The sequence below is a fragment of the Biomphalaria glabrata genome, chromosome 7 (genome assembly GCF_947242115.1).
Source record: "Biomphalaria glabrata chromosome 7, xgBioGlab47.1, whole genome shotgun sequence".
NCBI lineage: Eukaryota > Metazoa > Mollusca > Gastropoda > Planorbidae > Biomphalaria > Biomphalaria glabrata.
This window is the reverse complement of record NC_074717.1, coordinates 35,140,557-35,165,541: the sequence shown is the minus strand read 5'-3', so window position 1 is coordinate 35,165,541 and position 24,985 is coordinate 35,140,557. Positions and strand designations below refer to the sequence as shown.

Here is a 24,985-nt window from a genome sequence, read left to right as displayed (position 1 = left end):
TTACATCTGCCAAAGAATTATTATAGCCATCCATTCTTCAAAAATGGTTCATCACTAGATCAAAAAGTAGTTTGTCTCTAGTTTGTATTAACAGCTTAGATAAACTCTTCAGTAAATATTTCTGCCTTTTGTTTTGTTGTAGATTCAACTATAAAAGTATAGAGTTAAAACATTTTTCTTTTATTATTTTCTATTTATTGAAAGAAATTGTTTTCAAAATGTCACCTTCCAAGCTACTGCTTTGTGCAAGTCTATATAGATCTATAGATCTTCTAGTGGACGTGCCACGTATGCACAGCTTATCTTTACACATGACTGTGTTTAGTTCCAGACGGGCCGCCTGATGCCCTTCCAGTAGTCAGCCTAGCGTCTCAAACTTCAGCATATTCTAGACTACGCAGAACGATCAGCAGAAAGATCATTCATCATCCAGCCAGAGCTCTCCCCCTTTTTCTTTCTCAGCTGAACCACTTTTAGGACATATTGAAGTTTAGTAGAAAATTTTGGGTTGTTCCATTATAAATATTTTTTTCCAGTGCATTTTTTTTTTTTGGTCAGCGTTCCGTGTGCTTTGTTTATGTCTTTTAGTCACGTGATACGTTCTTGATTGGCTACTATGTTCTTCAAAATGAAATTAGTTCTTGTTAAATACCGTTACTAAATAGGGTACGAGACATGTAAGTATGTGGCCAATCGACTCAATATCTTTGTTAAACTTAGTACCAGCAGACCAGGTTCATTCAAATAGGCTGATTAGCCCTTCTCCTCCTTCAAAAGAACGACTCCGGCTCACATTTTTGCCAATTTTTTTTTTAATACGGCATCAATAGGAATCAGCCAGGAAAACCAACGACAGAGTGTAAGTCATTGACTTTTTTGAAGTAACGTCTGTAATATGTAAGATAAGAAGAAGACGCACAGAATACCGTGACCCAAGTAGCAGCAACAAGTAATACAAAAATAGGAAAAACACAAGATAATTGTTAGTTCCCACCAAGTCCTTTAGGTCGAGACCATTCGTAAAAGAAGGTCTGAACACTGACCTGCAACGTCACGACCTGTGGGCAGTCTAGCCCAATAGCTTGTTGCATAATTGAATTTCTCTTATGCCGAGGGGTAGCGATCGTGACGCGAAAGTGTTCATTGCGCCCGGGCCAACAATTAAAAGTGTCTCACAGAGGCCATTGAAATATGGGTGCTAATTTTTAAGAACATGCGCGGGCATTGAGTGTCATGACAGTATTTGTAAAAGGTGCTATGTACATGGAATGTCTTTTGTATTAATGTATTTAATGTGCAGATTGATTTCCTGAATTTTTGTTTTGATCTCAATGAACCTTCCATATTCTTGGAAAAGGGGCAGTCCCACCATCATGTTTTTGAACCCGTTCCTTGTTACGCCACTGCTCATATAGTATAACACATTTTGGGGAGGGATTAACTTCCATATGAAGCAGGCTTCTTTCCACTTCTTTTTTTTTTTTTAAATATATATTTGTTTTCCATATATATTTTCATTTTAAAAAATGACCATTCATTTTTTTCCATAATTATTTAAAATCAAATGGATAGTAAGATTGTATAGATTGGTGCCCCCCCCCCCCCCCCCCGTGTGGTTTATTGGTACAACTAAATCACTTTTATTAGTGCAAGACATGACGAAACAAAGATTCTAACCCTTCTAAAAATAGCCCAAACCAATATCGTGGTTCAGAGTGGTTGCACATTGTTTAAAATGCAACCAGGCACAAACAGAGATAGGGGGGCTGGCGCTAATGTGATGGAATGGAGGAGATGGGGAGTGGGGCGGGCTCCTACAGTCAGCTTCCAAGTCGCAGTATGTCACTCTATGGCACAGCACAGAACGACCATTCCTTTCCACAGGGCGCCACAGCAGAGGAGCACTGGGATGTCCAGATTTCTCAGTAGTGTAAGGGTGCCGTTGTATTGTAATTAAAATGAGGATGGAAGGCTGAGGGCGTTAAGAGGGTAAGGAATACGAGTTACAAAATGGCTGCCCTCCTACCCCCAACTCGCGAGTTCTTTTCCTCCTTGATTTTTTTTTACTTGGTTTAAGCCTCATATTGTATGTCTTTATTTCATCAATATCTTATTAAGATAGAAAAATCTCATCCGATACTAAGACTTTTTCCTTCCCGCCATTATCAAGACAGCTTCAAAAAGAAAAAAAAAATGGATGAAAAAAAAAATAAGAAGGGGACATAATAATAATTAAAGTTTTGTCCGTTGGCGCGAGGAAAATTTTAATTTCCTCCCCTTAATTTACTCAGCTTACACATTTTTTTTTATAATGTGGAGTCTTTGCTTTTTTTTCCCCTTCCTTTTATCAAGTTGTGACCTTTGAAACTATCCAGCGCCATCTTCTTCTTGCATTTGAAACTAATTATAAAAGCAACACTGTGGGTAATTGATACTTTTCTATTTGTCTCGTTGCATGGAGATGTGGGGAGGGGGGTGTAGTTCTGTAAGTGGTAAAGGGGAGGAGATATTGTATACGGAACCCGTGAACTTTTTCTTGATCTTCACACATTTCTTGGCAAGATTTTAATGATCGCCCTGGGATATGTGTGTGGATACCAGTCTGTGTGTGTGTGTGTGTGAAAGGGGAGGGGGAACCGTTGTCGCAACAATGAGCAGTTTACCATGAAGACTGATTGTTCTGTTTAGACTCAACTCAATCATTAGCTGTATATATAACGTATTAGAGCAAGACCAATCGTCGTAGAAGGCCTGAACACTGACCTGCAACGTCACAACCTGTGGGCAGTGGAAACCAATAGCTCGTTGCAACGTCAGAGGTCTGAACAACGTGTCAACGAACTATTATTGATCTCCATTGCCCACAGGTTGCCACGTCGCTGGTCATTGTTTAGGCCAATGGACCTCATTCACCAATCGTAAACAAACAACATTTAGTCACGTGATCTTATTGATAAAACAACGGAAAAAAAACTGTCACGTGACAACCATCATGAATTAAACATTAGATCGTAAATTATATAGAAGAGATAGAGCACCACGTGGCTAAATGTTGTTTGTTTACGATTGGTGAATGAGGTCCATTGAAGATTATTACACCATAGCCACAACCTTCCCAGAACGGAGGGGAATTCGGCGGACAGGGTTCAAGCCAGGTCCCTTAGAGACGACAGTCCATAGCACACGACAAGGCAGCCACCTAGAAAAGTCAATAGAGCGTCGCGCTAATAACGCGAACGTTGTGGATTCGAGCTCCATAAATGCCAATTTTTTTTTTTTTGCTCTTTATTTTTTGATGACAACTAAAGTATAAATGTTAAGTTTACAAAATTATTTGAACATAAAGTATTGTTTGTTTTTTTTAAATCTTCTGAGTTTCAAGCATTTATAATCACGTAAACAACATACATTTCAAGCATTCATTTCTTTTATTCTTTCTTTATTCCTAAATGTTATAGACTTGTAGATTATTATTTTTTACCCCCCCCCCCCCAATCATTTCCAGAACGTCTCTACTAACACTACTGCAGTTCGAAATAGTTTTGTTTACTGGCCCCCCTCTCGTGTTCCGATCAGCCTGGCGTCTCATTGTGTTTCTGACATCTACAATAGATTTGAATCTTCTCTAAGGCATTGTTTTATGTTTTAATGTCATAGTTCAGTTGACTTAAAGTCCCCGTTCTAAATGTGGTTTGTTCTATTTGCATGTGCTGTACTGAACGTTAGCACTCTAAACAATAGTAGCGAGATGTGTACCTAAGTATTAAAGACATATACGCAAGGCTTTACATTTTAGCATACATTCTTCCAGCAAATCTGGATTGGATCCTTACATTCCACTAGGTATCTTAACGCTACGTGCACCTCCCAATCTGTTTCGATATAATATCAATAATTACTAGTAGTTATAGTCATGGATATAGTCGAAATGTCAATGCTTTCGTAGGCTGTAAACGATGTTAAATTGGCGTAATTTGATTATCAAGAGTTAATGATAAAATGTGTATTGGAAATCATTGAATAGTTAATGGTTGTACATATGACATTAGTATTTATTCCACTTAAAGGAACACTTTGCCAGGAAATTTGTTTTTCTGGTATTGCGATTGGGAATCCCAAGCTGCTTCGTCACCGGGCTCGGCCGATTGGAACTCAGTTCATGTCCTTGTGAAATGTCGCTTTCTGTCAGACAGATCATTGACATGTCACGGAATGAATTGTCGTCATTTGGGTCTCATTATGTCTACAATCAGCCGTCTTCTCCTTCAAGATGAATACTCTGAGCATGATTATCAATAGATATATTCAGTCTATGTAATTATCTTGGTCCCGTTCATTCTATTGTTCATTTGTATTACATATGTAAGCGCCTAACTTAGACAAATCTAACATTTCTTCGAAGGTTACCAATAGGTGAATGTCTACTTGATTAAAATGAGCCAGTTTCTAAATGAGTGAATAGCTTGATTCAAAGTTCAATGCACCGCTATCATTCCCCTTTCTTCAGCCATCATCCCTATCTCGCTTTCTTCTCTCTCTCTCTTTTTCTTTTTCTTCGGTTTCCTCCATGTTTTAATTAACTACTCTTGTTAAAGTTTAAAAAAAAAACGAGAATCATAAAAGCTCTGACATCTAACGATAACCCCCCCCCCCCGGGCATCCCTTTTAAAATAGTAACTACGTTTACGTTTGGGACTTAGGAATTGTTTTACTTTTCACCCCCACCTATTGCGCCTGAATAGGCAAGTAAGTCACGCAGTGACCCGATATTCTTTTTGAGAGTATACAAAATGGGTCAAGAAAATGATTCAGCCAGTGTTTCCCAAATTGTCCATTAACGCAACACTCGAACATTCTGAGTATTTAGCGGAACACTTTGCTTTATTTTGTAGAGAGATTAATTCACATGATGGCCTACTAGTTAATTATTCCAGTAGTTTGTGGAACTCCTATTCAGACCTCTCGGAACACTAGGGTTCCACAGAACACAGTTTGGGAAACACTGAACTAAACAAATATATTTGAACTACAATTAACTTTAATAAACTGTTTACTTGTCCTGATTTTTAAAAATCGAATAGTACATTAATGTAGATATCTATATGCTGCTTGTACAGGTTATATTGCTTTTTTTTTTCTTTAATGATGCACTGTCCTGGATTTAACTCTTTGGTTTTCTTGTTCTCAGGCGTGGACGCCCTCAACCTCCTTCGTGACTGATGACCCTGCCAGGCCACGGTAAGTTGATTTGTACATCTCTGCGCACACCTTCGAGTGCGCGGTCACACACGAAATCTGACAAATTCACACACACTTTGACAAACAAGTCCTGCACGCCATGTTGTACCCCCCCCCCCCCCCCCCAAGCAGTGCAAGTGACAAACTTGCGACCCAATCAGTTGTGTGTGTAGCTGACAGTGAAAGAGGGTCACTATTGACACGTTTTCTTTTCATTACTTTGGATGTAGATTATTATTAACCAGAAAAGTGAAACATTGAAGCATTCTACATAGATCTTATAGTTATCTACTTATGGAATCTGATACGGCAATCAGAAGTTGTCCATCTCTTTAGGATATGAGATCCAGGTCTCTATAGAATAGGATGGCCATGTCTCTGTAGGATTGCCAGGTCGCTAAGGAATGGAAGTTCATGTTTCTCTAGGATGTTCAGGTGTCTTGACTATGCCCTTTCACTTAAACATGGCATTGGATATGTTTAGTCAATTATCTCAGATTTGAAAGAATCGATAGTTAACATATAAACAAGATCTTTCGGCTAGTCTTATAAAGAGTATAATATTCTTCTTCTTCTTCTAGCCAGCTTTATTGCTGCTGAGCTGTGAGCTCTTTTGCAGACTGTGCCAAGGAAAAAAAAGTGTGCTGTTTTCTTCAGTTGTTCAGCACTGCCGTACAGGGTGTTGGTTAAGTTGGGCCGTAGTGGAAGTAGGGTCTGCATAAGGTGGATTAGGGAGAGGCATTCAAAGAGGATATGGTTTACGGTTTCAAAGGGGTGGGCGCAGTGTCTGCAGAGGGGGAGTTGTGTGGAATTTATTTTGTTCAGGTGGTAATTTAAAAGTGGTGTGTGTCCTGTTCTTAGTTGGAAAATTGTGGATTGTTCTTTGGGGGGAGGAAGTTAATACTGTCCAGTTTGTTAGGTGTATTCATTTCTTTGTACATGGCTCTGCCTGTGTTTCCTGATGCCCATTGGTTGAGCCACTCCTCTTTGTGAGTATAATATAAATAATGTTGTCGCTGGCATTGCGTGGTTATGACAAATTGTTTTAATTCTAGACGTATATATCTTGTGACACAACGTCCAAGCGTGGACTGTAATTCGTAACATAGGATTTCGATAGTATATAACTATAGACCCAGATCAGGACATCGAAGAATTTAATATCACAAACTTGAATCATTGGATGAATATCATGTCCAATACTTCATTATAAAGACACAATATAAATGTAGTGAAGTACTAAACTTTACACCCAAAATATTCAAATAAAGCACAATGAAAATGTCTCTTTTCCCCCTTTTTATACTCGCGCTCGAAGTAGACATTTGGAAATATCTTTGTTTTTGCGAAGTCTAATTTTTTATCTCCCTTGGGCTTTGTTTACCTCTTCTCCACGCTTTCGAGGATAACTCTGTAGCAAAGCAACTTCTTTGGCGGACAAGTTTGGTCACGTGAACATAAGCGTAGAAAGAGAACAAAGCATGTCGCTGCGCCAGCTTATGTTTGTTGTTATCTTGAGACATTTTCAATTCAGTGTAGAGCAGAACATGATGAATGGACAATAACGTGCGCTTTTCTTCATTTACACGTAAATACTAAATCGACTCTAAGAAGAGGTTGGAAGACAATGTGCTTGGCGTTAATTGGATCCTGGCGACATTTTTTTTACTCGACGCACACACATACACTACACGCGCACACACACACATTTGTTCGACTTCTGAAATTTTTTTTTTTTTGTGTGGTCTCAGCCTTTCTTTATTTTCTTATTTAGCTAATAGGATTTAAATTGTTCTAAAGATACAAGTCTTTATGAAACATATCTTGGGGTAGATAAAGACAACATTGGAAAGAATCGTTGCGAAGGAAGACATTACACATGAATGTATATACTGACATCATGCACGTTGTTTTACTGAGAGAGAGAATGAGACAGAAGGAGAGAAAAGAGAGAGAGAAAGATACAGAAAGAGGTAGAGAGAGAGAAAGAGACTGAAAGAGAAAGAGACAGAGAGAAAGAGGTAGAGAGAAAAAGAGACAAAAAGAGAGAGAAAGATACAGAAAGAGAGAGAAATAGGTAGAAAGAGAGAAAGAGACAGAAAAAAGAGAGAGAAGAGAGAGAGAGAAAGAAAAGTTTTTAGCTTGAGTAATGAACTGGACCAGCTTGTTTCTTGCAACCCAACGTCTTACAGAGCTTTTCCTTTTATTTGGTGACCTATCAAGTTTGTGATATTTCATAGGATCACTTGACTTAAGAATATAATTACAATTTATATAGCGTTTCAAAAAGCACTAAGCATTGCGACAACGTAATGGAGCTACATCAGCTAAAATGGCATGCAAATATTTTATTTGCTCTACGCAAAATAGCAGGGCTTTTGCAAGAGAGGATTTGAACCTCTCAAGCCCTCACTCGAATGGAGTTTGATCATGCTGAGGATTAAATTTTGAAATGAGTTTTGTATAGGTCGTGTCTTTGTCAGTGCTTCATCTGGTCTATCTGAACGTCACTGAGAAACAGGTTCCACGTTCTTGCTCCTTGTTCTGAGAAGAATTCCAGACCCTACGTTTTTGAAGTTAGTTAAAGCAACGCCATTGTTGTTGTTTTATTCTTTTTTAAATATCTTTGTAAATTTGTATAGGCTTATATATACTTATAGGGGTGGAGAACGACGGTCGACAGATCGTTGGTGGTGCCCCTACGGTTCAACAGACTTAAAGAATCGTTGAAGGTGGTGTGCTTAGAATATAGTAATATCGTTATTAGTTATAAGTGGTAATAGATATAAGCACTCCACTACCTTTAACATGATTCCAATGGCATGCGTCTCAAAGAGCCTCTGACAACCAGTCCAACACTTGGCCCTTACGTGTGGTTCAGATATTGGGTCCGGCGGAACTGTTGTCACAAAAGAAAAAGGAGCAAAGGCGGCTGAATGGTGCCTAAACCATTAAGCTTCGAGCAGGAGGGGCTCGCTAACCTGGGCTGGCTACCCACCTAGAAGAATTCTAACCTCTGCTGCCTTTTAGCTATACCCAAACATGGAAAAGGCTCCGAGAGTCAACCCTGAGGAAAAATTAGGAGCCCTTGCTGTTCCTTTGGAGATATCAACTGTGTGGAGAAGGGGGAACTACTGTGTGGGTGACATCGTTTCGACCATATGTAATGCCCAGGCATTCTTCTCATTTCTATAAGATGATCCATAGTCGCTTCACGACTGAAGGGGTCCATAGTAATAGTAGTAGTATATACTGAGAGGGATGTGACAAAGAGAAAGAAAGATATATTGATTGATTGACAGACATACAAGAGTCTTAGATATACATCTATAGTAACATGGTATTATATTGCTGACTCCAGTCTGTTCAACTCAAACATTTCTTTTATTTTCATCTTATGTCTCGCCTATTTTTATTTTCAATATTCAAATCGTCTTAAAAATAAAAACAAAACAAAAAAATCTCTATTCGTTTTAATTTCACGATGTGTGCTGGGGTGGGGGTTGGGGAGTTGCTCCCTTTCCTTCCATCAAGACATCTAGGAGCTCACGTCTTATTCCAGCACAGCAACAGGTTGTAATTAACACATGGAGGTCTGCCCTGACAACTCCTTCCCTATCCCCACCCCCCTTTTCCCTTTTTTATGCCTGGCTGATATCGATCCTCTCTAATCCAGCCCAATTCAAATTAGAGGAGAAGGGATTGCGTGTGTATGTGTGGGTGTGAGAGGGGGGTGCTCGTACGGCCACACTGGTGGAGAGACAAGAGGCTGGAAAGAAAAGGGTTAAAAGAAAGGGGAACTAACCCCTCACATTAAAATGTGTCAGTAAAAAAAAAAAAAAATCCAGTTGTTGGGTTTATAAACTGATTTAAGCTTCACCAGTTTGGTAAGGCATTGTTTGTGTCAGCGTCTTCTGTCTCAAGTGTTACACTGTGAAAGTGCACCGTATATATCCATCGATTTGTTGATCTTTTTATCTGTCTTCTTTTATCCACTTTTTAAAATCTATTTTATCTATTGATGGTCAATGCACTATAACAGTGGTACATACATTATTGAAAAGAGCCTTAGCCCAGCTTTGTTTTTTACAAGAAGTGGCTAATTAAAAATTATTTTCTTATTTAATCATTATTTCTGTATCATTGAACATTTGATTGAAGACATCGGGTACCATAAAGAAGATCTCAGTCTTTAGTACCGTACAAAAACTCCCCTATACTCATCCATGCCAAAAACCGCCTATTGCTACGATGTTCATTTGTTCCCGCCACATGATGAACCGGAAGTAGTTTTGAAAGCACAAAGAAAGAAAACATGAAGTGCTTGAAAACAAGCCACGAAACAAAACAAAAAAAAATGGTGTCAAGGCTTTAAAAATGTGACGCATTCTTCCTCCTCTTCTCTATTGTTGATTACACCGCCACATGGAACAAATGATGACATGCCTGCTAGAGATTTTAGTTGAGCTGTTACGAGCTGAAAAAGAAAATATGGAAAAAAGTAGTTTACAACGCTTGTGAAGATTTTTTCCAAATAAATGATTTTCATTAGAACACAAGAGAGGCGACTTCCCTTGGATATTCGCACACAAAAAATGATTTGTTGTGTTAATGAAGTGAAAGAATCTGAAATCTGATGAACGGTTTACGGGGTTAAAAACAACACATAGGAAAGATACAATAAAAAAAAAATGATCGCTAGGGATTATGGGTCAGTGAAAATGGGTCATGACCTCTGCCACACTTTTAAGGGCCTTTATTCCTAAAGATATGTAATCAGTGGCGTAACTAGGATCGGTGCCACCGGGTGCGGTTAACTTAGAGTGTCTCCATTCCACCTCCCCAAATCACCCCCCCCCCAAAAAAAAAAATTAAATAAAAAAATATTTAGTTCGTTGTGATTTGGTGAATCATAATACATTGGCGTACATTAATTGATTGTTACACAACTGTAAAATTAGTGTCAATTTAATTTTATGACATTTCATTTTTGTTATTACATATTTAAATATAACATTATTAAAATTAGAACATACTTATCCCCAACTGAACATTTTTTTTATTACAGTTCAAAGATTTTTAGACTTTACGGAAAAAAATTACATTTTATTAGAGTTTCTCAAACTTTTACTAGATACACTAGAAACTTTTTAAAAAAGTATTTATTTTTTCCACTTGGATGTCACCCCCCTTTTGGGTTTCACCCGCGCGGCTCGCACCCCCTAGTGACGCCACTGTATATAATAGTGTGTTTTTTTTTAAATTGTGACTCCTTAGGGGACGTATGGAATTATTACACAGCTTTTTTTTAAATTGGCTTTTATGGAAAAATACTAAGCTACAGACCCAAAGAAGTTTAATACGCACGCACTAGTCGTGCATGTTAATCAGTAACTTCAAAAGTCATTGGTTGTCCTGACTGTTCAGCCAGACCCGTTCCATGCTCTATTAGCACTGATGAAGGAGCACTTGTGCGAATTGGTCCGAGGCCTATGAAATAAGAAATGTACCTATATCTTTGTGTCTGCCTGGGTATGTTCGAAGGTTGTCCTATGTAACCTAGTTACCAGGAATGAGTTTTGTTTGTTTTAAGTGAGCACAAAAGTTTTTCAGCACGTTAAAAATCAATGCAACTTGAAAGATGAAATAATCTGTGCTTGCAGCCTATCGATTCAGTCACTGCTCTAAGTTAGTACTATTAGACATACAAGAAACGATTTTTGTTTGTTAAAGAGATGGAGGCACTCCCCGTCCCCTCCCCAACACACACACATTCCCACTTCCTCTTCGCCCCCATCCCCCTTTCCCGCGTGTCTATCCAGAGATAATTACCTCTTCTAAGTTCATTATTCTTAAACCTTTACATTTTAGTCGGAGACGAGTGGTGACTTTGGCCAAGTCATTAGTTGTAATTTCTCTGGAAGTTGCAGCATCAGCGCATGTGATCACTGCTCCATGACTAAGTGCATCAATTGTGGAGTCGTGATCTCCATTACTTGCTGTGATCAGGATATGTCCACGACGACAAAACTCACACGCGCGCGCACACACACACATGTACGCATGCGCGCGCTTCGTTGGCTTTGCATCTGCATTAAATACACGTAGATCTACGTTGAAAGGGAGACAGCGGAAAACAATTTCCATGATTGACCTTAGTGTTTCTCTTCACATGCAGAGCCATTAAAAAAACTTAATACAATCAAACGAGGAAGAGAGAAAGACAGAAATATAGGCAGGGTTTTAAAAAATTAATCGGTGAAGCTAGAGGAAGGAATGGGACAGTTTGGCAAGAATAGAAACAGCTTTGGCCCGGAGACATTTTTTTCTTTCGTTTTATTCGATCTGTGTGTGTGTGTGTGTATTATAAATAAAGCTTTAAAAAATGAGATGAATGGATAGGCTAAAGGCAGCAGCAATAGTTACACAACAAAAACAATTCTAATGGAATGATGGTGTGTTCATTTGTCAGGAGTGTTATTGTCGCCTAATGAAGCCAAAAGCCGTGTGTTGCTGTGGCAAAACCATACAAAGAAAAAAGTAAGACGCTACCACTAGAGTGGCCAACTGCATTTAAACTCTCAGATAGCAGGTACCATTTGCGGCATTGTCCCGAAATACAAGTTCTCGAACTCGAGACTTTCGGCTTGATAGTCCAGCGCTCTAACATTTAAAACCACCATAAGCTTTAGTCAGTACAAACCCTTGAGGACTTCTTGTACGAATGTCCTTCCGTCCGTCTGTCTGGATACAAGGTAGAATAACTGAACAGTTGAAATCATTTGTGTAGAGATAGGAATTTACTCAATGTACCCCTCCCCCCCCCCCCCGCGTCCTTTATTTTGTCTAAGCTGTAAACTTATGTCAATTTCACTACACCACTAAAACAATATTGAAAAATATTACGATTTTCTGGTGCAGGGGTGAGCAGCTGTGTAGAAGAATACAATAGACAAATATTTTGTAGCTGGCGAAGACCTCGAGGCCCAAACATCCTATGTTTTTACTTTGGTCCAGCCTTAAAATGATCTTATGTTTGTGTGTCTGGTGAGGGGAGATTACAAAGTGGTCTTTGAAGTATACAAATGTCTTGCTTGTTCTTTTTCTTATCATTTAGTACAGAACAGCATTTCGACATGTATCTTCGTTTCTTTCAATGTTTCCCAACCTTGGCTAATTGGGTTTAAATGCTTTCAATTTTCAAATGTTTCGGCTTCAGTGCGGGCCGAGATTTTGTCAGTGCCTCTGTGTTTGAATCTATGGACCAGCGTTTTTATGACATATTTCATAACCTCCTTTTTAGTTTTATTCTTTGAAGGCCACCAATTTTAAAACTGTGGAGTGCTTCCCTCTCCCTCTGGCGAAATTCTTGATCCCCCCTTACCCTCTCCCGTCCTCCTTCATCCTCAACAGTTCCCAGGTCCGCCCCGCACACGATTCACTAGATCCACTTTGTGGATTGTCCATGTTGGTATTAATAAGGCCCCGGCTTTCATTCATCAATACCAGTTCTCTTCTCTTACGTCTAACGGGACGACCTTTTTTTTTTCTTTTTCTTTCAGAAAACTGCGTTCACTATCGCTCTTCAGAGATTGATTAAGATTAGGGCCAAGAAAAGAATCAAGGAGATTGATCTGAAAAAATAACGTGCGGGCTTTGGTTGGTGTTGTGGGGGTGTGAGAGTGGGCTGTGTAGGTAAATGTCGACGTCAAAGATTTATCAACACATTACTTTGAAGGAAAACCACGTCAGTGTCGGACACATCGTGAAGGTGCCTAGACACAAATCTCTCGCAACCAAGAGGGTATTAGAAAACATGCCGTATCATCAAGACCGCTTTTATTCCATTCCAATGACTTGATACATGTTGAGCCTTGCTTGCTAAGTCTCGTGATGCTTCAAAAAAAAAAAAGTTGTTTGGGGGGGTATCATTACAAACGTTCATTGAATGTTTCCATTTAGTACTGTACTCTAACGATCAAAAGTAAAGGTCGGTTTTTAATTTGCTAGCAAAAAAGAAGGCACTTTTTTTGTTCGTTTTTGCCATTTTTTTGATGGACATATCTTACAGCCACCACAGCTACCTATAGCCACCAAACTCTTCCAGTTGATTCTAAGAACAAATTTTTTTATTTTGTCTCAATGGCAAAATATTTTTTTGTGTTTGCTTTTGAAGTTCTAGATTATAGATCTATTGACACATTATTTATGATTTGAATAGGAAAAAAAAAGGGCTATTGGTATTGTGTTGTTAGTCTCCTTGTCTTTCTGTCAGCTTAGGTGTGCAATACTAAAAACGCTAGTTATGGACGTTACATTTTGTACAACGGCTACTTTCGGTCTTCTGAAAGCGAACCTTTTTGTTTTCAAAAGTAAAATATGCAAGCCTTTTTTTTTTCTAATAGCCATATAGCATTATTAAAACACAATAAATCAATCTTATATACTATAGCTATCTTAAAATAGTTTCTCAATCAGCATTTGTTTTGTTTAGCATCTATGTCCTCCGAAGTTATTCAGTTCAATAATTGAAATGCTGTGTAGGAATATTTTGTGGACACACTTCAATACATTTCTAGAATATTTCAAAGGCAACTTTTTGTTGTTGTTGTTTGTTTTGTTTTTCAATTAGTATATTAGCACCACATCTATATTCGTAATGCAATGAGAAAATAGGACTAACCCTCCTGGGATCCCTTGAGTATCTAGATTGTTTTTACTCATTTAGTGTATTAAATGAAAAAAAACTTGTGTGAAGTTTGTTGTTTTTAAATATAATCTTGTCAAAACAAAATATTGTGTCATGGATTATGAACCTCCCTGTTTGTCCTTACAGTGCTCATTTCGTTTGTTCTAGGTGCTTCAATCCGATACTCTCTCCTACACGTCCCAGCTGCACACAGACTTGTCCCTAGTTCTCTCACAGAGTGGACTGTCCATCACTTTCTACCCCCTCCCGCTCCCCCCCCCCACTTCCTTCTCTGTGTACTACATCACCCGTCTCTCTGCCGAATTGTTGTATTGATTCCAAACTGTGGATAATTACTTCAGTTTTCATAAAGTCCTCGCGGTCCCCCTTGATGTCCAAGAAGGAAGGAAAAAAGGAAGATGTGTGTGTGTGTTTTGAGCAAGAGGGGTAACGTGATAGGGCACTGAGGCTGTTCTCTTCATAATGCCATTAATTATTTGCACCATTATGCCCTGGGGAGAGGGGGGCGACCCAACGCTCTCGTAATGTTTTGTTTACCTTGAGTTGTTGATGTAAGTTTTGAAGATTGTGTCAAAATTTTGGATCTCTGGATCTTACAGAACGAGGCTCTTGTCAGTCAGACAGCCATACGTCCGTGACATGCCGTCATTCATCCATCGTGTTTCTCTCTTCCAAGCTGCAGTGCGATTGTTGAATTTAAAACTCATAACAAAATTTGTAGGAAACAATATGAAGTTTGCTTTTCCCTTAACATGACATCGACTACTAGACTAGAACAAATTCGTACAAAATTTCTCCTTCTTCCCTAGAAGAATGGAATGGGTGGCTTGATTAGCAGAGTTAAAGTCATTAATAAACATGCATAACTAAACTGACACAGGAAATGCGTAGGACGTAATTATCTTTACATAAGATAAGATACTAGTTTGCATTAGTATCGGTTTCTCGTGTGATCAATGAAGACTTGGACACTGGTTTTTATATACTATTAAAGAGCCACATTATCACTCCCTCTCTTTACTGCTCCAGAGTTCCTAGTTAAATTATTAAGTCAACCAATGCAGTAATGCTGTAATTTAATTGTCATTTAGTCTGAACATTATGCTAAAGATGGGTTTAAAGAAATCAGTGTATATGAGTTGTTTAAAACTCTGAACCAGTGGATGGTAACTCACGATTAGCAAACTTTTCCCTAGGTGGCCTACCAAGCATTTGTTCGAGTCTTTCGTCCCTTTAATTTATATTGTATATAAAAACCTATATGTATATATATTGTATGTAGGTGTGGCGTGTCTTAAGAAACATTGGTAATCTCCGCAATCAACTATAATCTCAATGTAGAGTTTAATTCAAAGCCTTCGACTCCTCTCACTTTGATCATGTCCTTTATTTCCTTATTGCATAACTCTCTTTCTCTTGACTCTCACTTGGTGAATCTTGTTAAGAAAAAAAAAAACAACTACTCATACTCTCATCTGGATATTGAAATTAACGCAGGTGCAATATACTATCTAGAAAATAATATTTCCTCTACAAATATGAAACCGCCATTAAACAAGGACACTAAAACCTCTGATTGCCTCATTGTGGGGCAATTGGCCTCCTCAGAAAGAGATGCAGCGTGATCATGTGTCTCCATCACAAATAGACAAATAACACGGCCAAGTAATTTCCCTTGTTCTTAATTCCAGTTTTCCTTGCTCTCGTATTGTGCCTCTTTTTGTATTCTGTAATATCACCATCTGCTTACTTGGAGCTATTGTTTCCATTGTCTTTGATGTCTTCAGTTCGATTCATTTCTTTGTGACAGACTCGCGAACTTGTGGACGTGATATGAAAAACATGTTTTTATAAGTAGTAGTGGTAATAATAGAGGCCAATTTGTCTGAAATTAATTCAAGTGCTGGCCTGGTTGCTCAGAGGAGCTCGTTTAGTCTCAGTCTCGTGCTTCATTTTGCGTGCTTGAGAAATACATCGAATTAAAAAACCACAACACGTTTAGTCGTTATATCAATGCGAGGGATTCGTTCCATATAGGGGTTTGTCGGTGGTCTTCCCAACTCTGCGATATGATCAACTTTGTTCCATATAGGGGTGATAGGTGGTCTTCCCAACAGTGCGATATTACTAGCTTTGACCAATATAGGGGTGATAGGTGGTCTTTCCAACAGTGCGATATTACTAGCTTTGACCAATATACGGGTGATATGTTTGCTTGCCAATAGCCAACGGTGCAATATGACAAACTTATCACTTTATCTTTGGAGGCTGTAGAACTCCTCGTACACAATATCTTCTTGAACTTAGTGGGGGGTTGTAAAAGCTCATGCTGGAAGGGGGGTAGGCCGGAACATAAAACATGGCTAACTTTGTTTCAAAACATTTCCTAATGTTAGAGTCACATTTTTGTTTACCCCTACATTGTAATTCTTGACAATACTCCAAGAAGTAGAGATGCGAGCGTGGACCATTCCATTACTTTGTATATCAGTGGGAAGTTTCAAAGATCTGCAGCAATGGTCAGTATTGCAAACTGCAGTTTAAAACAAAACACAGTAACGCTTATTTGCATTAACTTTAAGATTTATCTCATATTTAAAAAAAAATGTTTTCCTTCTGTTTGTGTTTGTATTTTATTGACACTTGTAGTTCGTCTCTCGAGAGAGCCAACTTGTCTGTTCCCACTTTTGTGTTGGACTGAATGGCATGGCCTCAATGGTGATATGATCCAATCAGATGAGGCCATGCAAGGCGACTGTGTTATGTGACACTGGCTGGTGGACAATTTACATGATTGTGTTATGTTTGATTATCATGGTGATGAAGGCCTGGAGATAGTGTGTGAGTGACTTTGAGTGAATTGGGGAGTGGGGGTGGGTTGAAGAGTGAGGGGCTTGATGTTCTGCTGGTTGAACTGTATGGTATTAGTGTTGGAGTTATTTAGTCGCTATGTTCGTGTTGTTACGACATGAGAGTAGACTACGTGGAACTGTTACCTTGTCTTACGTAAGACTTGTTCGAACTTTGGTCCTAAGGCTTAGTGGTACTTCTATGAGAACCACGCTATCTGGGACGTCATTAATGTTTCTCTCTACACCCCCCTCCTGTCGATATATATTTATGTAAATGTTGTCTAAGGCATGATGTCTTGATGACTGGAATGTTACTTAGTCCCCTCGTGATGTCCGTCATGAGTTGTCCTCAGAATGCTTAGAGGTTAGAAATAACTAGGTTTGGCCATTGGCCGTAGTAAGCGTCTTCATCTGCATTCCAATCCAAACAAAGGTGGAGTAGTTTCTTTTTTAAACTGTTTTTTTTTTTACTAGATACTCCACTATCGCCTCACTAAAGATTCCTTTCGAGGTGTTCAGTCTAGCCTAAGGAGTCAAGACCTAGTGCTGTGCCCTTCAAACAGAATAGCGATGAACTGATTTATCGTTTGGGGGGTGATCAGTAACATCCTTCTGATTGTCAACAAGCTCAAAGTTTTGATTTACTTTTGTCACATTTCGTAACGTGGTAGAAAATGAAAGATGAATGCTAGAAGTGTGAGCACACGATTGGTATCATTTCTCTTTATAGGACAGTTTCTATTTTCTACCCCCTTTTTTTGGAACGCTGGTCTCGTAATTGTTGGTAGAAACATTTGCATAGCTTGCTTTAGGATAACTCAGTTTGAACTCGACAAGAAAAGAAACAAGGAAATATTTTAAACAATTCAATAAATGTTTGAATCTTGTAAACATTTTTTTTACGAAGCTTATATCAACTCAGTCTGTCTGTCTGGCCAAAAGTTTGTACAGTTATTTCTCCGACACCCGATCTCGAATCAAGCTGAAATTCAGCACAATTATCTTTTTACCTGACAACACAAGAATCAATAAAAAAAAAAATAACCAATTATTCAAATTAACTATTGGTAATAAATTACTTTGTTTGGTATTTCAAACCAGGGAAAAAAATAGTATTTGACTGAAGTGGTGATAAAAGCTGAATTAGTCCCCTTTATATTAGTCTGCCGTCTGAGGCTTAGTGAATACAAACATGAAATAGAAACAATACATAACTTTACAATCTTCCATGTTCATAAACTCTTTGCTAGCAGAGTAGTTCCCGCGTTGGCTTGAGAAGCCTGAGGAGGCTTTAGCCCACATGTTCGAATTCAGGTCGTTGCCTTTTTTTATTTTTATAAATACATTTAAAAAGCGATCACCCAGACACCCCTTTCTTTCTCCCCTTTTCCAACTGGTCCAGACAAGTGATAGGATCTTAGCGTACTGAGAACGCTAAAAGTATTTAATTGCATTAAACAAAAACGATTGGTAAAAAAAAGTATTTCTAATCGTACAGATCTATTATTGTTAGTCTAGATCTATTACAAATTTAACTACATGACTGATCCAAACTAATTGGTACACATTAATATAAGCTTTTTGCAAATATGTGTAAGTTTCCACTTGTTTTAAATATACCTGCAGCCCACCTTAAAATCGAAGACATCAATAGACAAAACGTGGTGCCAGTTTGACTTTGATAGTTTTGTGACTGTTATTATTTATTCTACACGTTTTTAAAGGGGGGGGAGGTGTCGTAGCGGATATGAGCAGACGATATTTGGTTGGGTGAACGGCTTGATAGAAAGGTTGAACCTTCTACATTATTATTGATCAAATGTTTTCTTAAAGCGTTCACTGTAGGCATCAACAAACAAACAAAAATGGGGCTAAGTTGTTTGTAAAACAGATTTCCAATGGAGTAGAGATGTATCAGGTGGAGAACGTAAACGTCCGATAGACAGTGACACGTGTCCAGTCAATATTAGTCATCAGAACCTACGCTATTGAAGGAAACGTGAGATATCTTTGACTCGAAGAGGCATGCAAGTGTGGGAGAGGGAAAGAGGGGTGTGTGTGTGGAAGGAGCTGTGTGTGAGACGTCCAGTTACTCTTGAAATTCCAGTCATAGTTTGTTCTTTTAAAGGACCCTAATGAACGAAGTTGGGTATAGCCCAGTGTAAATTAGGTCACATTCATTTTCACAGGCACCAGAGCGCGATGTGTTCGGTAATACGCGCCTCCCACCAGGGACACTGACTAAATGAGCTGGACCTGTGAGGCAAGCGGTCCCCATCCCCCCCCGCAGAAACCATGGCCGTACTGGAGACCAGTCTCCTCTTACCATGGAACGTCATTGGGCTAAAGAGATTAAGACTTTTTTTTTTTTTTTTTTACATTTTCTAGATTATTCAGTTGTGAGAAATCTCATTTGGTTCAGAAAACTAGGCAGGGTCGTTTTCTTGTCTTGCGTTCATACCTCGCTTCTCTCTCTCTCTCTTTCTCTCTCTCTTTCTCTCTCTCTCTCTCTCCCTTTCTTCACCTATTCTCCTTTAATCTCTTTTGAAATGATGTTTTTTGTTCTGAATGTGATATAGTCCACCTAAAAGGAAAATCAAGTCCGAGAACAAACTTGCATAACAAAAACGAATAGTTTAAGTATAGACAACGTTGTAAAATTATATCAACTTTGTATTTGGAGCGTATTTTCTTTCTGCTAAATGCTTTTCAATAGAACATCAAAATCTTGTTCCAAAGTGAAGCCTCCTTTAGAAATACATCAGAAAGTAACCTTTGACCCCCAGCTCTAAAAGTTTGATATTTTTTCCCCGTGGATAAACAGTGGGCCTACATGTTGCACTGAAAATAATTGTTTCTTTAAATTAGTAACAGTACGTCCATTTTGAGATCAACAAGAGTCAATTGAAATTTCTAAAAGACAATACTCCATTCATGTGTGTGTGTGTGTTTATACTTTAATGTACCATTAGTAGTCTGAATAGTTTCAAAGTCCTTTTCATTTTATTTTTCTAAATTATACCATTTATGTTAGTGCTAGGGTTTCTGCTTCCTTTCCTTTTTTTTGGAACAAAAAATTGAATGCAATACATTATTCATTTCATTAAGAAGGAGATGTCCCCCCCCTTCCCCCTCTTTATATATACATTCATTTTGTTTGTTGTTTTTTTTTTGCCTGATGGGGGGAGGAAGATTCTTTTAGCCTGGAATGAAAAATGTTTGGGTTGTTGCTAGGAAACAAGACTTTGCTTTTAGTGGTGGTAAGGAAAGGCCATGGAATTGTGGAACTCATCTACATCTTGACTTAGAGCATCTATTTATCATCTAGTCTTGGGGCATGTTCTGGCCTTGTGAACTACTCTGATTTTGTCACTAATTGATTTTATAGTCGAACTATGTTTTTGGAAAATGTCTTCAAATTTGTTTGGCTTATAGGCTTACTACTAATGCATTGAGAATTCACTGAACAAAACACATGTTCTTGTTGTTTTGGGATGTGCAATGAAAGGAAATCTCAATATTTATTGTTAACCCTTTCTGTCCTGAATAACACTGATGTGAGAAAAAATAAACAGATGACAGAAATAAATCAAATGAGTTTACTTCTGAATGATTACATTTGTCAAACCAATGTTGATTTATGAAAACAAAAACATGTAATCATCATTAATTTGAGTTGAAGTGAATTTGTTAAAACACTTTATATTTCTTTTTCTTTTTTCTTTCAGAGATCTGAATTTATCACCTGTGAGAGACTTGAACCCATACTGTTTGGGAAACATCTCCACATGAGGACATCATCCTGTACATCTCCAGTCTCATACAAGACTTTAGATGTCTCCTATGACATTGTCACCTTTATACATTCTGCTCATTTTTGTTTCCACGTTTTTGTTGAATGTATAGAACAAAGTAATCAACAAATATTATTTCTTTTTCATATGATTCTATTATAGTCATTTTTTCAGTTTCAAATAAGTTCCATTTGTTTTATATACCTACTAAATCATCTAAGTACAAAACAAAAGAATCTTTTCATATAAATGACCAAAACAAAATAATTTTCTTTTTGCATGACCTTTTGTATTCATTCAAATATATATATCTATCCAACAATCAAATTTTTTTTGCATTTATATATGTATGCAATATAGTATTATATAAAGGATCCAAAATAGCTGCTTAGTTTTTTCTCTTGAACCTAACAACTTACATGTCGCATCAAAGTCTCATCGCAAACAATTTAATTCATGAGAAATGAAAAATCTCTGAGCCTTTTGGTTTGAGAAAAGCTGCATTAGTTATAAATGTATACAGTCACTGACCACCACTCCTACCTAGATCATCAAATTGTAAGTATGATTCCCAGAGCCTGAAGTACCGGTAGCTGAATAAACAAAGCTCCTTGACAACTAGAATTAAAAATGTGTATATTTTGACTCTTGTTTGTGTATTGATTGCTTCAAAAAATACAAACTAATCAAACAGTTATTTTTTTTAGAAGTTTAGTATCAGTTTGAGGAAAGTGAAAAAAAAAGGGGGGGGCACAAAACTCAAAATTCATATTACAATAATAAAGTATAAAATTATCTATCTCCTTCCACCCCCCATCCCTGGTCAAACATCTAAAGCAATTTCTTTAAACTTGTCTGCTGTGCCAGAGACTTGGGTTTGAATATCTGACAACATTTGGGGCAAAGTGAAGGCTTTAAGTCATGTTATAGTAAGTTAGTATTCTCTGGAAACAATTGTAATGGCATCCTAGAGTTATGGTTCCTTCATGAACCTTATGCATTAGCAGCAGAATCTATTGGGTCAAATAAATTACTAGAGTTGAAAGACGCTCAATTTGTATTATGTGTCGACATTATATTGCAAAGAAACAATATCAACTACAGAAAATTCAGGCACATTCTTGATCAGTGGACATTATTCACCTAGTTTAGACTTGTACTATTTCTGTTGGCTTTATTAATTCTGTGATAATCAATTTTTTTTTTGTTCAGAATGTTTTTTGTCGAAAAGAAATCAACAGAACTGCAATGGAGGTAGTTATCAAATGTTTAGTTCAAACAAATTCTCTGTCACATATATCAGTTGGAATGTTTAGTAATGTGACTTTTCTTTTTTTTTTTGCACAAAGTTTTGACTCAATTTGTTTTTTGTCTATTGACTATGAACACTAAAAGTATCATTCTGATTTAACTTTTATATTATTTGACCTTTTTTTTTCTTTAAACTTATTTATTGGTTTTTCCATAATTTTTTTTTCAACAAAAACAATCATTACAGGGTGTCATTCTTATATTGTGTTGTATTTGCTCATGTTCTTATATTGTATTGCATTCTTAAACAAGTTGTTGAATGGAGAACAAAAACAGTTTTGTTTGTTTGTAACCATGACATTTCCGCTGACCAATAATCTTTCCCTGTTTTTCAAAACATGACCTATTTCTGTTCCATGCATGAACTGGTGTGAAAGGAAAGTAATTGTAAGATGTGCCTGGAGCAGATTTTGCTCTTCATGACACTTAGCAAAAAACCAAAAGATTATCCCAGACATATTAAGTCAATGTCTCAATTCTGTTTTATAATTTAACTTTTTACTTGAATCAAAGAATTTTTTTTCAAATTTTGATGTCATTGTGATTTTATTTAAACTGGTACTTTCTTAGCTTTTTTTTTTATTTAAAAAGTCATTAAATATTTCTGAGTTATTTTACTGTAACAATCTATAATTGGGGGTTCTGATTCTTGTATGTGATAAACTGATATTTTATTTTAAATGGTGCTGAACATTCTATATTATTGTGTTGCTTTTTTGTATTATTATTATTTGATTGTTATTATTATTATTATTTGCTTCAACCTTCCTTCCCACTGATCTCCACAGTATGTCTCTTGTACCTCCCAATACAATGTCATGATGATGTTGTTATTTGATCTTTCAGTCACATTTTCAAACTGGCATTTTCTCAAGATGGAACAACAAAAACACAAAGAATTAATATTAGACTGAAGTGCCCATGACCTTTTTTTTTTTTTTTTTTTGCCTTCATAACATTTTTGTCTGCAATGTATTTTTAACTTGATGGGATAGGATTATAATTGTCATAACTTGTGAAACAGAACTCTTCATTAGAGTCCATGTGTTCAGCTTACTTCATGCCCATGTGCTAACTAAAATAGGAAGACAATTGTTTCTACTACATGATAATCTGTCTAAAAACTATTTGGACTTTTTCTTTGTGGACCATATTTATTGGTTATAGTATAAGACTCTTTTCATATTTCAAAGACTAGTAAGAGGTCTGTATTTACTGAATGGTTTTTGTATAGATCATCTTTCATTCTCTAGCAGGCTCAGTTGGCTCAGGTACACAATCTCTTTAGTGGACCTGTGGCTGGAGTTGGGAGAAGGTCAGGGTGCTGAGTTTAGGTGCTCAACTAACACAATTCAGCTAGATGCTCACTTGAGCCTCCTTGATAGGTAACCCTTGATAGGTAGCCCTTGACAAGTGTTTTATGTCACATCTTTACAAATCTATCAAACAAATTCCAGAGTGTAAATTGATTTGCTAGATTATGTGTAAGTTGACTGATGTTACTCGTCTATCTGCAGTCTAACTTTTTCTGTTTATGATGATTAAAGGAAATTTAATGTTTATGTATCATTTTTTATCTGCAATAGGAATTCTTACAAAATTAATAATGTAGTGTGGACATTGTAATTATAGATCAGCATTATTGTCTTTCTCTTTGAAGTATTTGTTTATATTTAAGTTTATTAGATTATCTTTTGATTGTTTCATTATTACCAGCAGCTCAGACTTTTAAGTAACATTACATTCAGTTGTAGCCAGATAGTTGTAAGCTGCCTGTTTTTTTGTTTTTTGTATTTCATACAAATATCATTTAAAAACTAATTGAATTGCATAACAAACATCTCATTTTTGTGTGTTGACAAGAGTTATAGTTCTTCAATCAATTGATTTCATTTTTTTTTCATTGTGCTCACTCATTTTGTTTTTGTCTTCTTTTTTTTATATTTTCACCATGAGTTTAAAGCTGTCAAAAATTATTTTTGTTAGAAATAAGAGATAGAGATCTTCAAAAACTTTGATGGTACCTGGGAGAGTGACCCACGATGACTGTGCTTTGTCTAAGTTCTTTGGATGTCTTTTATCATTATGTAACTTGGACACATTTTTTTCCTAATACTTGAAAAAAAATGTATCAGTTCTTTTTTAATTTTTTTTTATTTCATACTTTCCATGGATATAGTGCATGAAATAGTTTAGTTTTATAGACTTTGATTTAGTGTTCATTCATATCTATAGGTACCAAATGTATCTGCAATGTCCTCTCCATTAGGTTGGTAAAAATAAATGTTCTTATAGTAGTGTAGATGGTGTAGATGTGAAGGCATGACCTAATCATTTCTATTAAGTACTTACTTCATTCCATACCTTTGGTCACAACGTCTGGTGGAGGCCTGAAGTGAGAGACACCCATTAGTTTTAAATAGAACTTTAGATGTACCACATTTTTTATAAGTAAACTTTAGCCACCACCCCCTTAAATATAGATATAATAAAAAAAACAAAACATTTTATTGAACTTATTGAAAACAAATCGCTTGTAGGCACACATCACAATGTGCTCAGAGAGTCATTTAATCCATTAGTTTTCTGGGTTAGGTTGTAGCTAATAGTTTGATAAACCATTCACTTTCTTGGATTTTACTTCCTGTAGCCACTGTAGTGTCAGTACATTTGGAACAAGAATAGAATCTGTCTCTTGGTGACTTGATGGCTTCATTTCTTTAGTGAGGCTAATCCAATGAAACTTGACTGCATCATGTTTAGTCCATTGGTATCTCTGTCAGTACAAACTAAATGTTCTATTGGCATACAAAGACTATTTTAAGTTTTGGCTAGTTTCTATGTTTGTGAAAAATCAGCAACCTGTAGTGTTTGTTGGTTTGATTAAGTCTTATAGTCAAGACTGTAATGCTACCCCTGATGAATCTACATCACATTTACCTAGCTACTCCATGATGAGCCTTCATCACATTTACCTAGCACTTTGCAGCTTCAGTGTAAGGCTGGAGACAATATCCCATCAACTTGATTTAGTGCTGGGGATTTCGCTCGGCAATTAACCACCTTTTTTTTTTAATTTG

At 37.1% G+C, this 24,985-nt stretch overlaps 1 protein-coding gene across 3 annotated transcripts in view; it reads left to right on the top strand.

Moving 5' to 3' along the window:
- LOC106060533 (uncharacterized) overlaps positions 1–24,185 on the top strand; it is a 95,882-nt gene extending 71,697 nt beyond the window's left edge. For 2 of the 3 annotated variants that reach the window (XM_056035844.1, XM_056035845.1), the window contains 2 exons: positions 5,189–5,238; positions 20,531–24,185. In XM_056035844.1, the coding sequence (XP_055891819.1) occupies positions 5,189–5,220 (32 nt within the window). In that variant the 3' untranslated portion in view covers positions 5,221–5,238; positions 20,531–24,185. Of the gene's footprint in view, positions 1–5,188; positions 5,239–20,528 lie in introns of all 3 variants that reach the window. The other variant, XM_056035843.1, reaches the window with a different exon arrangement.
- Positions 24,186–24,985: the final 800 nt, after the last annotated feature.